We start from the raw sequence: 21,256 nt of genomic DNA, 5'->3' as shown, positions 1-21,256 counted from the left end.
ATCTAAAATAGTATAGATAAGACCTAAACATGTCGAATTAAGCTCCAAATTAATCAGAATAAGACAAAATTACGCCCAGGACTCTAGCGAAAGGATATGGATTGATTGGGCGACACATGTTTGGCATTGGCCATTTGCTGTCAACATTTGAACGCCCCTGTTTTGACCCCGGATTTTTTGCCTCTGTTTGGGTTTATAGGCGGTAGTTGTGGTGTTAGCAATTGGGCTAGAGTTAAAAATATTCGGGGAGTTGGTGTTAGTTATGGGTGGTGTTTGGGGTTAGATAAAAGGTTGTATTGACCTTATTTTAGCCATTTAGGTCTTCTTCCGATTTCGTCATTTCACCTTATTCATAACTGTCTTTTATTGCGAAGTTAACGTTGTTCTTATTTTGGTCTCAAGGCTTGGGGTCTCTTTAAAGCAGCGGTTCCCAAACTTTTGAAAAAATGTTGCCTTGCAGACCGGGTGGTACTAAATACCGAATGGTACCGAATGGTACCGAATGGTACCGAATGGTACCGAATGGTACCGAATGGTACCGAATGGTACCGAATGGTACCGAATGGTACCGAATGGTACCGAATGGTACCACATGGGATCGAATGCCAACCAAACTAAACGTCTGTCTTACTCCGAAATCTGATTTAATTTTACACTGAAGCATATCTTGTCGCATGAGAGTATTTTGAAACGTATGAGACCTAAGGAGGGTTGCAATGAACATGGTACCGAATGAAACCGAATGAAACTTATTGTAAGTCGTAGAATAATCACGAAATACCGAATGGACCCCAATGGAGCCCGAAAGATTCCTATAGGACCTAATGTAGCTCGTTCGACCCAATGAAACTCGTAGGAGAATTACCGTACTAAATACCGAATGGTACCGAATGGTATCGAATGGTACTGAGTGGAACCCAATGGAATCCAATGGAACCCAATACAATTCATAGGAGAATCACTCAATACCGAATGGTACCGAAAGGAACCGAATGGTACCGAAAGGAACCGAATGGAACCGTATTGAACCCAATAGAACCCATTGTAACTCGTAATAGAAACACTAAATACCGAATGGTACCGAATGGTACCGAATGGTACCGAATGGTACCGAATGGTACCGAATGGTACCGAATGGAACCGTATTGAACCCAATAGAACCCATTGTAACTCGTAATAGAAACACTAAATACCGAATGGTACCGAATGGTACCGAATGGTACCGAATGGTACCGAATGGAACCGTATTGAACCCAATAGAACCCATTGTAACTCGTAATAGAAACACTAAATACCGAATGGTACCGAATGGTACCGAATGGTACCGAATGGTACCGAATGGTACCGAATGGTACCGAATGGAACCGTATTGAACCCAATAGAACCCATTGTAACTCGTAATAGAAACACTAAATACCGAATGGTACCGAATGGTACCGAATGGTACCGAATGGTACCGAATGGAACCGTATTGAACCCAATAGAACCCATTGTAACTCGTAATAGAAACACTAAATACCGAATGGTACCGAATGGCACCGAATGGAACCGTATTGAACCCAATAGAACCCATTGTAACTCGTAATAGAAACACTAAATACCGAATGGTACCGAATGGTACCGAATGGAACCGTATTGAACCCAATAGAACCCATTGTAACTCGTAATAGAAACACTAAATACCGAATGGTACCGAATGGTACCGAATGGTACCGAATGGTACCGAATGGAACCGAATGGAACCGTATTGAACCCAATAGAACCCATTGTAATTCGTAATAGAAACACTAAATACCGAATGGTACCGAATGGAACCTTATTGAACCCAATAGAACCCATTGTAACTCGTAATAGAAACACTAAATACCGAATGGTACCGAATGGTACCGAATGGTACCGAATGGTACCGAATGGTACCGAATGGAACCTTATTGAACCCAATAGAACCCATTGTAACTCGTAGGAGAATCACTAAACACCATTTTAATGACTTAACTGAACATATAGTGTTACAGTCAAAAAATAATTTTGATTTCTATACCCTCGATTGCAAAAAAAAACTTTCGCTTGGTTTGGGTTAACTGCTTCTATTTTGCCATATCATTTTACAATGCCGTTATGGGCCTATGGATTCTGATTCATTTTTTTATAGAGCAGGTTGTAAACTATTATATTCTGGACAAAGTAACGGAATAGATTCATGTATTTATTCTATAGAAAAACTATAGATCATTTAAGATTGTAGTTTAGATCTATACGCTTTATGAAAAGTAATCCTCAATTCAATGAAGTTGATACGAACATTTTTCGCGCATATGTTTCTAGGGTGCCGCTTTGTTACCAGAGATTTTTTTCGTTATTCGTTAAATTATATTAGCACTTACGTTTTTATCATATGCTTTGCTCTCTTACTGTTATGTATGTCGTCACAATTAAATCACAGGGAGTCTTTTGACGTCATAAGTAAAGTTTCCAGCAAGCAATAGTATATAAGAAAGAACAGAAATACAACGTGGTAAAAATGTTGAAAAAATGTTTTTTTTTGCTTTAAACACATTTCTGAATTCAAAGCAAAGACAAGAAGTTTAGTAAAGAAATTTAGCGGCACATTTAAATAAAACGTGTTAGTCGTGATCTAGTTCCTTACGTTTAGTTGTTAGAAAGATTTTCTTTCGCTACTCAGCCAACACGTTGTCTTTTAATAAAATGTGATTTTTTGCTTTAGAAGAGAGGAGGTTTTTTTCTGAGGAATTGTAAAATGAAAAAAAATGGTGCATATCCGTGTGGGAACTGTAACCGTAATTGTAGTAATAACTGTGTATACTGTGATAATTGCAATTTCTGGTATCACGCGGCCTGTGAGAAGTTAAGCGAAAAGGATCTTTCCAAACTTGGAAAAACTGAATTATCCTTTATGTGTGACAATTGCTCTCAAGAAAGCACATCTGCTTTCATGATAAGGCAATCTGCTGCACGTTTATCTAAGGTAAGTTAATCATATTCTTAGCGTTAGAAGGTATTGCAATTATTACGCATACTGTGATATATCTAATAATTAATATGTTCGTGGTGGTCTTAGTGACACAAACAGGACTTCAGTAGTGACTTAATTATGTTTGTTTCTTCCATCGTTTTTATTCGATGAAGTATATAATTATCTGATATTTTTGCAATAAATTGATTCCGTTTATTGTTTTTCAGGCTGCGTCAAAAGGAATTCAGCACGTTCAACAAATTATGGTTCGTGAAGCAGAAATCACTAAAAAGTTTTTACCAAACTTTGCAAAGGTAGATTTTAATGTTACAACCCTACTGTTGGATTCCGATGCCGAAATTATTATTAAAACCTGCAAAATAGCTGCCAATATGCTTCCCATAAGAGCAACACCAAATGGAAATTGTCTTTTCAACGCTGTGTCATTGTGTCTTTGTGGTAACGAAAGATTAGCGATTTCACTAAAAATGGCATGTTGCATAGAAATGGTTATTAACAAAAAGAAATACCTTGAACACCCGAATAGTAGCAACATCGAGCTTGTCTCTCCGGACTACGATCAGTCATGCATTGATTGTGCGACACCAGGCGGATTTTCTTCTGCCTGGACCATTTTGGCTTTGTGTAATGTTTTAAAAATGCCCATTTCGTCAGTTTATCCACCTTGCAATGGAAAAAAAGATGGGCATGCGAAAATTTTATCTACAACATTTAGGCCTACAATTTTAATAAACCACGAAACAGAAAATAACGATGCAGTAACTATTATGTGGAGCTACCTTGGAAAATCAAAAAAAAATACTTGGGTCCCAAATCATTTCGTGGCTTTAGTACCAAACAACAACGATGCCCAGCAGAAAAATGACTTCGAAAATGAATTTCATAAAGAAGAAACATTTGATATGGATTTTTGTCCTAAATTTTGTTCAACGCCATCTTATCGTAAAATTGAAAAAAATACACCTAATTCAAACGATAGCCTTGACCTCAGTCCAATTTTTATTTCGTCGGATGAATCGCTCGTAATTTCCGAAAAACACAATAGTTTTAAAGATACAGAAGTTTCGAATATAAAATCCTTTAATTTAGAAGAAAAAATGGAGGATGCGGCAATTGACATAGAACAAGATCACGAATCAATTGATGGAAACTTGCCAAATAACAAATTTATTGAGGCAAGTGACGTCATTGAGAAACTCAGCAATTTGAAAGGCTTGGCTCACGCAACAATTCCTATAGGAAAAAAGGAAAACGTTTTTTTTCTGGTGTCCAATTCGTTTAACATGCAAAAACGAAAAAGAATTAATTGTTTTCCCGACGACTGCGGAACATGGTCAGCCAACAGTGGAACTGTTACAAACGCTTATTACTTAATTAACCCCGATGGCTCTATGGTTTCTATTGTGAAACGCGGAGGAAAATATTTCACATACAGGAAAGGCCCAAAATACACAGAAATTTCAGTTGAATCAGATTGCAAAGTAGTGTCCCTAAAGCGGTATTATACCACTCTAAAAGATCAACCACAAAATAAAAGACGAATCACGTGGTTGTGCAACAAGCCAGACATATATATGGCTGAATATTTGGGCTGTTTCACGGACGCGGTTTCCGCACATGGAAATGCCGCCGTTGCACCAAACGTTTTGACGCCTCCCTATATTCGAACCGACCCATCAGTTCTAGACGAAGTAAAGAAAGATATAGATTTAAAAACATCAGATATATATAATCAACTCGGGAAGCAATTTTCTTTAACTGGTGGTTTGCGAAATAAAAAACAAATAGAAAACATAAAACACACAACAAAGAGGCAAAAGAAAAACAACGATTTTCCTCAACCCAAAAATTTTGCTGATGAACTTCTGGAAATTCTGAATATGGCATCTTCGCCCTCTCATCCTTTGGTCAGGTCCATTAATCTTTGTGGGGAAAAGGCGCCATCCATCGTTTTATTTAATGATACGATGATTCATTTAATTAAAGCTATGTGTTGCGAAAATTTGGCAATTCTCGGAATTGACAAAACGTACAACTTAGGAAAATGCTATGTAACAGCCACATCTTTCAAGCACTGTGGCATTATCAGGAAAAAAACAAAAGAAAATCCTATCTTGTTTGGTCCTATTCTGTTACATGGAATGTCAACAAAAGAAATTTTTCAAAGATTTTTTTCAGAAATTGCTATAGCGATTGGTAGTGATTATTCCAGCAAAATTATCTTTGGTTCCGACGATGAAAAATCAATAACACTGGCTTTAAAGTCTGTCTTTAAAGATTCATACTGCGTATTATGTACACGACATTTAAAAAATAACGTCGAGGAATATCTTCGCGATAAAGTTGGGGCGAGTCGCAGCACTCGAAATGACATAAAAGGTCAAATATTTGGCAATGGAGGTCTGACGCAATCCAATACCCTTGATATTTTTTATTACAAATGTAAAGTGTTTACTGATACCATCGAAAAGTATCCCCAGTTTGCTTATTATTGTAAAAACCGACTTCTGCCATTATTGGAAACTGGTGTGGTTACACCAAATATCAACAAAGCAGTCACAAATAATTGGACCAATAATAACTCTGAATCAATCAATCACGTATTTAAGGTAGCAACCGATTGGAAAAAGCAGACGCTGTCGGACCTCATTGGCACTATTACCAAACTGGTTACCAACCAACAAATGGATTTAGAAAAAGTTATTTATGGAATGGGAGAATATATGTTTTTCGGCGCATGGAAACGCTATACCATACCCATGGCACAGTGGGCAAAGTTGTCCAAAGAGAGTCAAGCAAAAAAAGCAACGATGTTTTTTCAAAATAAAATTAAAGAAAAGAATGTAACATCCACGAATGGAAAACTCACTGTGCCATTCGTAACTACAGCTGGAAAAAAACCACACCAGAGCAACCGTTCAAAACCGAAAAAAACCCGTTCAAAACAATAATATGTTAAGCAAAACGGCCGTTTCGCGTTTGTTTTTTCTTTCAATTTTTATTTTAGCTTGAGTTGTATATTCGGCTGCCATTTAGCTGTGTTAATATACGTTGTTGTTCAGGTTATGTTTTTTTCGTTTTGATGATTATTGTTGTTTAATGATTGTATTAAGGTTCTTTCTTGTTTTGTAAATATTGTATGCTTCGTTTTGTTTTGGGCTGCCTTTCTCTAAAAAATCAAAAAATGAAAAAATACAGTGATACCAACATTGTACTTATTTCTTCTAATTTAAAACTCATTTTTTAAGTAAAATAAGCCGTGAGATTATTGATCGGGAATTGGTAACAAACGTAAAACTTTAAGACCGATGCCAGAAACGACGACCCGCGATCGTCCGTTACCCTCCCCTTAATGCATTGGTTCTTAACCTTTGCAACCTGTCGAACCCCTATGTCATTCTGCAAGCTTTCGTAGAACTCCAAATTTTCGATCAGAATTTATTTATTCCTTCTATTTTGCCATCAAATTGGTCAGATCTAGGATTTGTGTTTAGGGGGAACATTTAGGTTGTCATGGATGACTTAATAATGACTACGTCATAAAACATTTAATCTTAAAACACCTGTTGTTCTGTAGCCAACCCGTGCGCTAATATGCAACTGAAACTAGACATAATCAAATTATAAGGTTACATGAAACATGCTCTTGGCACATAGAAGATTATTTTAAGTTTCAGAGGACGTTCCCGCCGAACCCCTGAAACAGCTTTGTCGAACCCCAAGGATTCGATCGAACCCTGGTTAAGAACCACTGCCTTAATGTATCGGGCGTTTCAGCCATTTAGGCCTTATTTCTATGAATAAAGGGTTTAGGTTCACCCTATTTAGACAAATTCGATCTTATTCTGTCATGGATATTACTATGATTATATAGATTTTTGTGCTTAAGTTATTGTTGCTTTGTAGGTGCAATGACCGCTCTTAAGCAAGAGGCATCACAAGACTCTTGAATAGAAAGAAAGTAATTTTTGTAGGACATAAATTAAATGATTCATTTTTTAAGAAATGGCCACGAAGCAATGATAAGCGCGCGTTTCAAACGAGCGTTATCGCAATACTTTTAGAAAGCGTCATTGCAATTTACTCTTTTAAACTGTCAATTAAAGCTTATTCACTTCTTATAGTATGTTCAACAATTAACAGATAGCCAAAGTTTGCAGTATATCGCGTTTAATAAGGCGGTTTAACAGTAATCACTAGGGCGATGATTTTGACTTTAATTATAAATTTTAATTCGGTACTATTCGGTATTAAGTAATTCTCCTACGAGTTGCAAAGGGTTCTATTGGGTTGCATTCGGTACCATTCGGTTCCATTCGGTTCCATTCGGTTCCATTCGGTTCCATTCGGTTCCATTCGGTATTTAGTGTTTCTATTACGAGTTACAATGGGTTCTATTGGGTTCAATACGGTACCATTCGATTCCATTCGGTTCCATTCGGTTCCATTCGGTATTTAGGGTTTCTATTACGAGTTACAATGGGTTCTATTGGGTTCAATACGGTACCATTCGGTTCCATTCGGTTCCATTCGGTTCCAATCGGTTCCATTCGGTTCCATTCGGTACCATTCGGTATTTAGTGTTTCTATTACGAGTTACAATGGGTTCAATACGGTACCATTCGGTTCCATTCGGTTCCATTCGGTTCCATTCGGTTCCATTCGGTACCATTCGGTACCATTCGGTACCATTCGGTATTTAGTGTTTCTATTACGAGTTACAATGGGTTCTATTGGGTTCAATACGGTACCATTCGGTTCCAATCGGTTCCATTCGGTTCCATTCGGTACCATTCGGTATTTAGTGTTTCTATTACGAGTTACAATGGGTTCTATTGGGTTCAATACGGTTCCATTCGGTATTTAGTGTTTCTATTACGAGTTACAATGGGTTCTATTGGGTTCAATACGGTACCATTCGGTTCCAATCGGTTCCATTCGGTTCCATTCGGTACCATTCGGTATTTAGTGTTTCTATTACGAGTTACAATGGGTTCTATTGGGTTCAATACGGTTCCATTCGGTACCATTCTCGGTATTTAGTGTTTCTATTACGAGTTACAATGGGTTCTATTGGGTTCAATACGGTACCATTCGGTTCCAATCGGTTCCATTCGGTTCCATTCGGTACCATTCGGTATTTAGTGTTTCTATTACGAGTTACAATGGGTTCTATTGGGTTCAATACGGTTCCATTCGGTATTTAGTGTTTCTATTACGAGTTACAATGGGTTCTATTGGGTTCAATACGGTACCATTCGGTTCCAATCGGTTCCATTCGGTTCCATTCGGTACCATTCGGTATTTAGTGTTTCTATTACGAGTTACAATGGGTTCTATTGGGTTCAATACGGTACCATTCGGTTCCAATCGGTTCCATTCGGTTCCATTCGGTACCATTCGGTATTTAGTGTTTCTATTACGAGTTACAATGGGTTCTATTGGGTTCAATACGGTTCCATTCGGTATTTAGTGTTTCTATTACGAGTTACAATGGGTTCTATTGGGTTCAATACGGTTCCATTCGGTATTTAGTGTTTCTATTACGAGTTACAATGGGTTCTATTGGGTTCAATACGGTACCATTCGGTTCCAATCGGTTCCATTCGGTTCCATTCGGTACCATTCGGTATTTAGTGTTTCTATTACGAGTTACAATGGGTTCTATTGGGTTCAATACGGTTCCATTCGGTATTTAGTGTTCTATTACGAGTTACAATGGGTTCTATTGGGTTCAATACGGTTCCATTCGGTATTTAGTGTTTCTATTACGAGTTACAATGGGTTCTATTGGGTTCAATACGGTTCCATTCGGTACCATTCGGTTCCATTCGGTACCATTCGGTATTTAGTGTTTCTATTACGAGTTACAATGGGTTCTATTGGGTTCAATACGGTACCATTCGGTTCCAATCGGTTCCATTCGGTTCCATTCGGTACCATTCGGTATTTAGTGTTTCTATTACGAGTTACAATGGGTTCTATTGGGTTCAATACGGTACCATTCGGTTCCAATCGGTTCCATTCGGTTCCATTCGGTACCATTCGGTATTTAGTGTTTCTATTACGAGTTACAATGGGTTCTATTGGGTTCAATACGGTTCCATTCGGTTCCTTTCGGTACCATTCGGTATTGAGTGATTCTCCTATGAGTTGTATTGGGTTCCATTGGGTTCCACTCAGTACCATTCGATATCATTCGGTACCATTCGGTACCATTCGGTACCATTCGGTACCATTCGGTACCATTCGGTATTTAGTACGGTAATTCTCCTACGTGTTTCATTGGGTCAAACGAGCTTCATTAGATCCTATTGAAATCTTTTGGGCTCCATTGGGGTCCATTCGGTATTTCGTGATTATTCTACGAGTTACAATGGGTTCCATTGGGTTTCATTCGGTACCATGTTCATTGCAACCCTCCTTAGGTCTCATACGTTTCAAAATACTCTCATGCGACAAGATATGCTTCAGTGTAAAATCAAATCAGATTTAGGAGTAAAACAGACGTTTAGTTTGGTTGGCATTCGTTAGCATTCGGTACCATTCGGTACCATTTGGTACCATTCGGTACCATTCGGTACCATTCGGTACCATTCGGTACCATTCGGTACCATTCGGTACCATTCGGTATTTAGTACCACCCTTGCAGACCCTTCGCAATTATTTTGATATTTCGCGGCCCTATAAAAATTTAATAGTCAGTTGACCCATGTTTCTTGTAGTACACTACTGCAGTCACGATTTTTTCTAATGTAACAACTTTCTAACTAATGCGAACGATTCGCTGATGGCAGGTAGTACATGAAAATAGATTCTTTATGATGTCACAAGAGACATCAACAAACACGCTTTATTATTGAATAATAAATAATAAAAAATAAAACACGCTTTATTATTGAAATAAATAAGTATAAATAAAGAATAATAATAATGACAGATAATTAATGTTTAAAACATGGACTAATATTAAAAACACATTCACTAATGCCTAATGTTTAAAGAATTAACGGCTAATTCTCATTGCGGACCCTCTAAAACTGTTGTACGGACCCCAGTTGGTTCGTGGACCCTAGTTTGGGAACCGCTGCTTTAAAGGTATGCAACTATAAACCTGGCAAGCAATTTAAGAGAAATATAGGTATACCTCAAAAATTTCGTGTTTGCTTCGCTTGCATTGTGCGCCGCATTGTATTAAAATATCTCTTGGTGCGCCCAACTAAAAAAGGTTAGGAAACACTGGTCTAGTCTAAAGCCACTATACCAATCATGCGAATGACTTATTCTAATGCTGCAATATGTATTGAACTATTAAAAGTCTTCCAACATCAACAACTTTATTTATGCCTTTCTATCGCCCGTGTTCTCTGTTTCATGAAGAATTCATCACTTTTATGTGCTAATTGGCTGAAAATGTATTTTATCGAAGTTTTTACTGTTTTCACATATAGCAAAAATATTGCTTCCAACAAGCTATATCTGAACTGATACCTAAAACAATGGTATTTTCATGCCTCATGGTTTTAGAAAAATAGGAATTTCAGGCATAAATTGCAATCAAATGTATTGTTTTCTACTTTAAATTAACTAAACAGGAAACTTATTGAATAACTGGAGTAAAGTAAACTCCCTAATAGTAAAACAAGTTTGACATGTATATCTTGAAAAAATATTCTTGATTGCTTGCATGTTATCGAATTTTCTTATTAGGACATAGTAATGATGCCACTTAGCATCATATTGCCATACTTTTTGTCCAAAATACTGGTATAGTAATATAATTTCATATATCTTAATATCCCTACTTCCAAACATAAAAACACATGTTTTGTCGTTTCAATTTATTATTTTTTAAGGGGTATGTAGTACATAGGAATAATTTGGAACCATACAGCTAAACAAGTTTTGAGAACCCTACTGTAGGGGATACTACACAATTTTTTTAAGCTGCTGACTCCTTTTACAGGTTGTTTTTAAATCTAAACACAAGATTGCAACATGATCCAGAACCTCCTACGCAAAAGTTTATTGCCTTTAAATAGAAGTTTATTTTGTGCCAGCAAACGATTCTCCAGTTCCAATAATGTTGAAGTTTCTATTCAAGAAGACACCGGTGATTACATTTATTTATAAAATATATTTCTTAATCACTAAAATATTTTTTTAAATCATTTTTACAACAATTATAATTCATATTTAGTTTGTGCCTTACTTAAAAAAAAAATATTTCATTCAAAAAAAAAAGTTTTTTTTTAATAAATGTATTATATTTTATATATATATATATATATATTAATATTGTTTTGTTAAGGTATTGCAACTTTGACGTTGGCACAACCACCAGTCAATAGTTTAAGTGGGGAGTTTTTAGCCAACATCTCAAGTAATATGAAGAAACTTGCAAAGGATCCTTCTGTTAAGGGACTTTTACTTACATCTAAATTTCATGGCAAAGTATTCTCAGCTGGTCTAAACATCCCAGAGATGTACAATCAGTAAGTTTTAATTTATTTAAAATACCATGAAAGTTTAAATGATTTCTGCAATGATCTTCAGTAAAATGGAACACCCAGGCTGTCAAATGCAATCGAAGATAATTATTAGGGCGAATATTTTTTGACTTATCAAAATTTACGCATTAGGTCAAAATTTGTCAAATTCATATCGAGTCAAAATCATTTGCAAAATTAACCAAAACTGTAATGAGTTTGTCTAAATTGCCGCCTAGTTTTTTTGTGTGTGTGTTTATTCTAGTTTTGAATTGCATCCAAAACACTTGTAACTGTATTATTTCTTCTATACAGTATACACACGCAGTCAGCATTAACCACTCTGGTTTGACTGGTTTATCGCATTCAGTTTAGCTGCATTAAATTTTTGCCTCAGATCGTTGTGTTTTCTGTGTTTTATTTCGGTGTTGATTTGCAATTATCCCTTTTTCTATTTCAATAATATGGCAGCTCTTTGCTATGTTTTTGCATTTATTTTTAGCTTGTGTTTCAACTAAATTATTTACAAGTTTAGATTAATGTATTCCTAATGGATCAAAATTTTGTCATCAAAAAAATTTGGTTAAAATATTAATTTTGTAGGTTAAAATATAACTGCCCCAGTAATAATAATAAAATATACATTGTTATCACAGTGTTTTTACACAAAGGTGTGCTTTTAGGATTAACATTCTAGTTAAGTCATCCTTTTACAATTTAGATCTTAAGTGATTTAATTTTAGCCATTAAAATCTATTTAGCTATTTATTAAAAGGGGTACACTGCAAACTAAGATTTAGTTGTCATTTTTCGTCAATTGAGGATTACCATTTTGTTTTCTTGGAACCTTGAAGTGGTCTCTTATATTATATTTTTCAAGTCATGTAACATAAAATTGCCTTTCTTTTTTTGCTTTTAGGTCAGATGAGAATTTGGGAGAGTTTTGGCGAGCTGTGCAAGAATGGTACCTTGACACTTTCAGCTTTCCAAAACCAGTTGTTGCAGCTATCAATGGACATGCGCCGGCGGGAGGATGTGCTATGTCCCTCATGTGTGACTACAGGTAAAATTTAACAACTTCCAAACACCTAACAGGTTTTAACAACTTGAGTGATACATACGCATGACTTTAAGCTAATCTGTACGTTTAGGTTCATTTAAGCTATTATGAAAAATTCCATCATTTGCCTCTTATGTGTTGAATTCAAATTTTGAGTTATTGCATTCTGTCTGGATTACTTTTTAAATAAAATAAAACTATGATCACCAAAATCTTAACGCTGTGTGGTAGTTTTCTATTTTTATAATGGGGTTGGAGCAATTTAAATGTTCCGGTTGAGCTCCTGGTTTGACAAAGTTAGTTTCAAAACCAGTTAATAAATGTCCGCTTTGAAATCAAAGTAAATATCTTACACGACAGAAATAATAATCTTTACCATAAACAACTTTTATATGGTAGTGTAAACCCATGTTTTATCTCAGGAGTAAAAAACTAAAATAAGTCGGTTACTTTTTCATTCCATTTTTCACGCTATTGTTGTTGATCACATTTTTCTAAATTACCTGACATATTGTTTGACTAACAGTTTGTAGAGTCTACAAAGTTTTTAGTTTATCTCCTCTGGTCATCTTTATTCCCTCATTTCCCCTTATAATAAAAATGCTAATAAAAATAAGGAAAAACCAAAAGAGAACCCTGCTGTGGGGATACTAGACACTAAATTTCTACCAACTCTTTCCTTATACAGGTTGCATATTGAAAGCATGTACTACACGATAAACACATAAGCAAAAATGAAATAGCAAACACATGGAACCACTATGCACTATGTGCACGCAGTCGGGGTCATTTATCCTGGTAAAATAGAGACGCCTAAAAGCTTTAGTTATGTCTTTAGAATCAGGTTAAATGTTGTCCCTAATGCATGTTTAAAGCCATCTGCTCAAACTGATCCACATGGCATACACTGCTTACTATAATATATAAACATATTTCAAGACAGACTTGGACAATTAGATTTATTGTAGCGTTTTAAATATGATCATGTTTCATTTCACTTTTTCCAAATTAGATTAGATTAGGATTAAAATTACCACATTGAAAAGTAGAACATTAAATAAAATTTCACTTAACTAACACACGATCAATTTGGTTTGTAATTCCCAATCATTTTGCTTTAAGTCACAGTGTTGTAATGAAGTGTTCTTAAGTCACTTATGACTAAAATGACTGACTTGACTTAACATTTTTGACAAATGACTTGACTTGGACTTACGTCATTGTGTTGGAAATTGGGATATTAATGTCAAATTTCGCACATAAAACAATTTGCTTGCTGTATATTGCATAATGGTTCGGGCTGACTGGTACTTGACTTGACAACAAATGACTTAGACTTGGACTTGACTTGTGATTTTTTGCAAAAGACTTGACTTGGAGTAAAGTTATTTTACAAAGGACTTGCCTGGGACTCGAGTAATTTTGAAATGACTGGTTAACAACACGTCATATTGGACAAGCATTTTGGTAAATTTAAGTTTCATAGAAACAGGAATTTAACCACATAAGTAGCCACATTTTTCCCTTATTATTTTTGAGTGAAATTATCTAGCTGTCCAAGTCTGCTTCAACACTTAAACAGAAGCATTGCATAATAATGTAAACATTTGCGATAATGATCTAGTATACAAATGCTAAACAATCTAATCAAGCTAATGTTTTCATGTATCTTTGTAGGATCATGATGTCAGACAGGACTATTGGTTTAAATGAAACGCAGCTTGGTATATCAGCCCCCTTCTTTTTTGTGGATCTCATGACAAATGCCATTGGCATAAGGCAGTCGGAACTGGCATTGGCGGAGGGAAAGCTGTTTTCTTCTGATGATGCCCTCAAAGCTGGTAGGTTCCACTTCCCATTTTTTTAAATAAGGCGGTGTTTTTGTTTACTTCATCCGAGTAGCAACACAACCAATGTTATAACGTGCCATTTTCCGTATTTACGTGGTAACCAATAAGATTGCTCCATGTATGGAATATTCCGATGGTGTAAGTCAGTGTTTCTCAGCCTTTTATGGCTAGCTGCACCCCTCAAAAATAATAAATAGATTGCGACATCCATATAAGATTTACGTAGGTAATTCACCAAAATGTCACCATAAACGGAACTGAAGCAACACAGATCATCTTAACACAACGTAGAAAGTTATAATCGGATTTATTCAGGTCTAATCTTACACAAAAAGTTGTAAGAGTTGAGATCAAATAAGATTCTTTAAGATTCCCAAATATGTCGCGACTCCCTTGTGGATTAGAAATAGCACTCAAGGGTGCCGCGGCACTGGGGTTGAAAACCACTGGTGTAAGTCGATAACCTTTCGAGCGATAAAAAGATCAGACATTTTGATTTTTTAAACAAAATTTATTATAACTTTTACGAAAAAGGGAAGTTTATAATCACATTCAAACTTATCGCAGGTCTAATCGACGAAGTCGCCGACGCGGACGACTTGATTCCTAAATCAATCGCCAGACTTCAACAGTTGGTTAAAATTCCCCAGCCTGCATTTTCAATTACGAAAAACTATTTCAGGGGCCCGAATGTTAAGCTTTTGCGGGAAACCCGCGAACAGGACATTGCTAGTTTTGTTGGCTTGCTTCAACAGCCAATCGTGCAAACCGTTCTTGGAAATTATTTGCACAGATTGAAAAACAGAAAAAAGTAAATAGAGCTATATCGTTGCTTTAATTTATATCGTAACTTGATTTTTGTGATATACGCTGTATGCTTTGTCCAAGCGTGCGCAATTGCACATTATACCACGTCAGTTAGAAAGCATTTGATTTAAAGTAAGTTGCCATATCATACAAAAAAGTAGAATTGTTCGTGTCAGGTGTTTTTCTCTCTCGGTACTGATACCTAGCTGTGACTTTGTTATGTTACGGGACATTGGCATTTCGATCTACCTCCGCCGATGAACGTTTGGCGCAACCTAAATAATTTGTTTGAAGTTTATTATCATCAATTATTACTGGCGTTACGAAAATACCGTTTCTATTTGAGTGCTTTAAAAATACATGCTAATTTGTAAAATACTTATGTGTTCTTTCTTTTCAGTTCTTTCATCGTTCATTAATTACAAGCTGCCTAGTGTCTACCCATGTGTTTTAAAACGTCCTTAAGAGATCAAAAGTAAATATGACCTGTGTTAATTATTATGTAAAACCAGGGATGCGAACCTTTTTTCGTAGACATTACGCTTTTATTCGCATTTACCTAGTTGAAACAGCCAAAACATATGAGGAATGACGAGGACATAACCCCCCTAAAAAAAAACGTCACAGGGCCTATGCTTCGGAATGGTCTCTTACCCGGTTAGTAAAGCAGGTGGTGGTCCGGATTTAGCCCGCGGCCTGTAGGTTACCCACCCCTGGTTTAAATCAGTTATTGTAAAACTGTGTGCCGTGATCACCACAAATAGGCATGCGGAAACCCACAACATGGCATTACCTTAATAAGGTTGACAAAATATAAACGTTATGTTTCAGAGTTTATAAAACGGCTGGTATTTCGTTCATATTTTTAAGACAAAATACATTCGACTAAAGCGCAAAACATATATAAATATTAGGCTAAGTTTGTCAATTTTTTGTTGGAGAGAGTGCCACAGTGCAGAGGACAAATTTTGTCTGAAAAGCTATCAAAATAATCGTATGATACTTACGAGAAAGACGGAAGAGATTCGCGAAAAGAATTTCCATTTTAGTTTTAAAAACAGACTAAAAATAGAGTTTGACGGGGTCGTGACTAAATCCGTTCGTGAAAAACACGATACAACCAAACAATATGTAGAAACTCACCCTTGTATCGCTTAGCTTACAGTATGTATTAAACATAAGCTGCTGGCCGTATGTTGCCTATAAAAAAATCCTTTTCAGTACCAATCTTAAAATTAACACGTGTCGATTTTTCCGCATCAATGCACAATATGTGTTATTCTGATGAGACGGTTGTCAGGAAACATGCAGCGGATTTGGCGGCAGCTGTTTTCAATCTATTCTACGTTAGTTGCGCGAATTTGTATTATACTTGTTGCACTACCGTTCTAAATTATGGATGTTATGTAGTCAACATGCCAATAATATCTCATTTTATCCGATACTCGAGGCGGGCTAAAAAAATGTGCACATTCTGCACCGAATGTGCAATATGCACAGAATGTGCATTTGCACTTTATGCTTTAGGGTGCGGGTTTTTGTTTGGGTAAGTTAAGCAATATTATTAAATGATAAATGTTAAAAAAAATTACTTTTTGGTTGCAAACTAATTTTATAGATGTTTACCGAACATCGGGTCTGGTTTATTGTTATATATATATGAAAAAGGGATTGGTTATTGTACATGGAATTCGGTAACAGGTTGCCGGGCCTCTTCCAAAAATATACCACTGCGCTCCAAGGTGCATATTTTTGCATATTGTGCACCTTCGAATGTGAACTCTTAAGGGCACATTGTGCTAGTTTTGGTTTTGAGTCCTGTAAAGAAGTAGACCCAACTGCATTTTATTTGGTGTATACCAAAGATTAACGTCCAACGTTTTTTTTGGTTTTAAATGTTACACATCTATAGTGTTTTATATATTATTACATATTGATATTTATTTAGAATAGCATAGTTCTGATGTTATTTTTCTGCTCAGCTAAAGTTCTGTATAACCTTATATGCTACCACATACACAGTTTAGGTGTACCGCAGTAAATTATGAAACGTATACAACAATGGTGGAATTTAATATGCTGTAATCCCTTACACCCGATCTGCATTCTGTGGCAGTTGTACACCCGAGATATTTTCAGTGCAATTTGATTGCACACTTGAATTATAGCAACATGCACACCTAAATTACAGTAAAAGCTTGATTTGTGCTTATCGCTTCAACCTCAAGATGTGCATAAAACCCTAATTGCACACCTCAAAATTTGGTGCTTGACACCAAGATTTTGTAGGCTGGCCTTGCACTGTCAAAAATTAGTGGTTTGCCTCAAGGCAGCCCTGGCCCTAAAACCTAAAACTGTATGGTGTTTTAAACTATTAATTTAACACAATTTATTTCAAATGTGTTAATATTTCAATAGTTCTTCTTCGGGCTCATAGACCATAATTAATAAAAACTACAATCTTATTTAAAAGATTTAAACTTTTTATATAATTTGCACTCTTCGTCCTAAGTTGTTTTTCTCATCGTAATTTATTGCATATTAAATTTCCTGGCAGGACACCAGTAGGTCAAAAATGAAAGCCTTAGTGGGAATTTTGTTTATTTCTTACATTGCACTTTCAACTGAGGCTGAAAATACTCTTCCACCGGGTGTATTTTGGCCACAATACACAAGTCATTTGCTTCAATCTACCAAGGCACAAAGTAAGTATTTGTGGAAGTAAGTAGCACCATGGCTTTTTGGATAATCCTACAAAGTGAAAGGATAGACCAAAGATAGTTGGTGTCCAGTGAAGATGTTGGTGTAGTTCAAGGTGTATTCATATTCATTAGGTAGTGCTTACCATAGATGTACTAGTCTTTTTTAGCCTCTTATAGATTAGTGGTAGCTCAACAATTAGTTTAATAAAAATGCTTACATTAAGAATCTACATTAAATAGACAGCTAGCGACAGATCATCTTAAACAGATTTATAATATCATATTTATCCATTTACACAGATAATGGAGGCTTGCAAGGTTAGTAATGTGATTTAAGAAAGAGGGTTTATTTTGTATTAATTACTATTCTGTAGTTCTTTGAATTGATTACTGTTTTAATATATATACTTTATTCTAAAGCTTGTACAGATTGGTGGGAAATATGGTAACAATGTAAGGTCTGCTAATTTGTGATTGCATTTACCATGATATTCCACAGCTTTGTATATACACAATATGTATGGCATTATATGAATTTACGTAGTTATCTCTTTGAGTGGTTATATGTTGTTTGTATAAGTTTTATAAAAACTTCATTAACATTTTTATAACGTAAATATTTCAGTTTCCAAGCCTGCTCCAGAATGGGAAACAACAGCTATTGTAAATGGTGAAGCAGCTACTCTAAAACTAAGTGATTACAAGGGAAAATATCTTGTCTTGTTTTTCTACCCACTTGATTTGTAAGTTACATTTTATTTAATTGTAATAATGGATGGAACATGAAGATACATATGTAATATAATCAGAGGAGTGTATTTAGTGCAATATACTTATAAACAAGTCTGCAACATTTGGAATGGAATTGTCATAACATAACATTATGTTTCTGTAGAGCTGGTATTTATGTATTTTATAGTTCACTATATTTAGAAACCCTACTGACAAGTCATTCATTTATGGTGTTTGTGGTCTTAAAAACACTCCTTCTGCTACAAGTAGACCTGAACCACTTTCACACCTTTAGTTGTAAAAACACATTTACCATATTTTGTGTTACAGCACTTTTGTTTGTCCTACTGAGATCATTGCATTTTCTGACCGAGTGGACGAGTTTAGAAGAATCAATACTGAAGTTATTGCTGCATCAGTTGATTCACACTTTACTCATCTAGCATGGTAAATTAAAAAAAAATATTATAAACAATGTGTGTAATAAGTCCGTCTTAGTTTTTACCTTATAAGATTGATTGACTTTATATATTGGTAGAAAAAGTGATAATATTTTAAAAAACAAACTTGAGACTAACAGGCACTCCCCAAGGAATGGATTTACTTGCATATTGCTTAAAAATGTAGAAACAATAATTGTGTACCAAAAACTTCACTATTTTCTCTCTTGTGTTAAAAGGATCAACACCAAACGATCAGAAGGTGGTCTTGGCAAGATGAACATTCCACTGCTTTCTGATCTAACCCACAAGATATCAAGGGATTATGGCGTTTTGCTTGAAGATTTAGGACACACACTTAGGTACCTAATGACGGTTCTGAATAATAATGCAGTGTAAATCAGCTGAAATTTGCATAAGCGTGTGTGGAAAAACATTCATGTTGTACTCTGTACCAAGTGGTGTCCATTATATCACCGGGACTGTGTGTTGCGTTTAATACGCCTCATATTATGTTTTGAATATAGGGGTCTGTTCATCATAGATGACAAGGGCATTCTACGTCAAATCACGATGAACGATCTGCCGGTTGGACGCTCAGTTGACGAAACCCTCCGTCTAGTCCAAGCGTTCCAGTACACTGATGAACATGGCGAGGTTTGCCCGGCTGGGTGGCAGCCTGGAAAAGACACGGTAAGTTATTGCGGCGATAACGAGGGTCACTGATGGTCGCACACCCACAAGGACGACTGTTGCCACTCGACCTCTCTTCTCAATTTAGAAATGTAGATTTTAGAATTTTTCAATACAATGAAATGCAAACTCCCACAATTTTTAATCCAAATTTAGCTTACCAATAGTCTGTGCCCACTAATCTTGTTATAATGTAATTTTCGCTTTACCGACAAAATTTGCTCTAAAACGTATTTTTTAGTCGTAACGATTGTTAGCTATGCAGTCCAATTAAAATCCTGGGATGTATGAATCTTTACTTTACACTCATAACCTTAAAACCACAGAATCATTTATCCTAATTAATTATTAAATGGTCTCGGTTTTATAAAATCGAACTTTAGTTCTCACTGATGAAAAAACGATGTTCTTTAAGGCATCTTTCTGCTGTTCTTTGACATCTTAACCCAAAGTTTTACTTGCCATACGTATAACATATCGTACACATTGTTTTTTTGTAGATCATTCCAGACCCTAAAGACAAGCTAAAGTACTTCCACAAGACTTCGGAGGCGAAGGGCGAGCTGTAGCGTATATGTGGTTTATTAATCGATGCAATCCTAGGTTGAAGTGTCTGTTCTGAACTTATTGTGTTTCTGATCGTAAATAGTTCATGCTTGTTTGACCGCTGTTTTTTTTGCAAGATTTTTTGAAAAAAATGAAGCAATAAACTGGTTTTGGGACTTTACGCCAAATTGCTTATTAAATTGAGGTTTTTATTCTTTACTTTTAAGTTTCATATATACTTTTGTCGTAATTACATTTTTGGTTGATTTTGATTTTTGAAGGTCCACCGGTCCGCAAAACTTGTTTTTGAAATTTTACCGGTCCATAAGCTAAAAAGGTTGAGAACCATTGTTCTAAAGTTTGCTTCAAAAGAACAGAGTTTTTTAGTTTTGATTACCCACAGCCAGGGCTGCGGAGTCGGACTCTGGCCTCGACGGAGTCGGTTTGTTTTGCCGTACTCGGGGACTCGAGTAAGACCGCGTAAAACTACCACAGTCCCGAGTCCGACGTGCGCATGCACAGTATCAAATTTTAAAACTGTTAAGGCGGCAAATGTAAGTAGTAAAAGTGTAATAGCAAATTGTGAAATATTTTTAAACCATGTAATGCGGGTGCCGGGTGGATCAATTATGACACCAATATGAGTGGATTGCAGAAAATCCACCTTAGTTTAGTTGGGTAAATGGGTAAAATACAGGCTGTAGAGTCACAGCTGGACTCGGGACTCGCCAAAATCTTACATTTGGCCGGAGTCGGACCCGGTTTGTTTTCAACAGCCCTGCCTAGAGCAGTGCTCTTCAACCGGTGTACACGCTAGGATGCACCAAAATATGCAAGGGGTGCACCAGTACGAAAAGGTATACAGGGGTACATCACAAACTTTTAATGAAACGTTAATATTTGACATTCAGTATATTAGAAAAAATATGTAGGTTTCAACTG

At 36.0% G+C, this 21,256-nt stretch overlaps 2 protein-coding genes across 2 annotated transcripts; both read left to right on the top strand.

The window, feature by feature from the left end:
* Positions 1-10,967: 10,967 nt before the first annotated feature.
* On the top strand, positions 10,968-15,569 carry LOC146138265 (enoyl-CoA delta isomerase 1, mitochondrial-like). Its single transcript, XM_083393910.1, has 5 exons — positions 10,968-11,108; positions 11,307-11,490; positions 12,404-12,547; positions 14,222-14,385; positions 14,962-15,569. The coding sequence occupies exons 1-5, from the start codon at positions 10,994-10,996 to the stop codon at positions 15,207-15,209; spliced, it is 855 nt and encodes a 284-aa protein (XP_083250036.1). The 5' UTR covers positions 10,968-10,993; the 3' UTR covers positions 15,210-15,569.
* A 2,191-nt stretch (positions 15,570-17,760) lies between these two features.
* LOC146138264 (peroxiredoxin-2-like) lies at positions 17,761-20,495 on the top strand. The gene is made up of 6 exons (XM_083394892.1): positions 17,761-17,906; positions 18,529-18,646; positions 18,966-19,082; positions 19,315-19,437; positions 19,603-19,768; positions 20,269-20,495. The coding sequence occupies exons 1-6, from the start codon at positions 17,777-17,779 to the stop codon at positions 20,335-20,337; spliced, it is 723 nt and encodes a 240-aa protein (XP_083251018.1). The 5' UTR covers positions 17,761-17,776; the 3' UTR covers positions 20,338-20,495.
* The last annotated feature ends 761 nt before the right edge of the window (positions 20,496-21,256 follow it).

This window comes from Ascidiella aspersa, chromosome 7 (assembly GCF_963924565.1).
Source record: "Ascidiella aspersa chromosome 7, kaAscAspe10.2, whole genome shotgun sequence".
NCBI classification, from domain to species: Eukaryota; Metazoa; Chordata; class Ascidiacea; order Phlebobranchia; family Ascidiidae; genus Ascidiella; species Ascidiella aspersa.
This window is presented reverse-complemented; position numbering and strand designations above follow the sequence as displayed.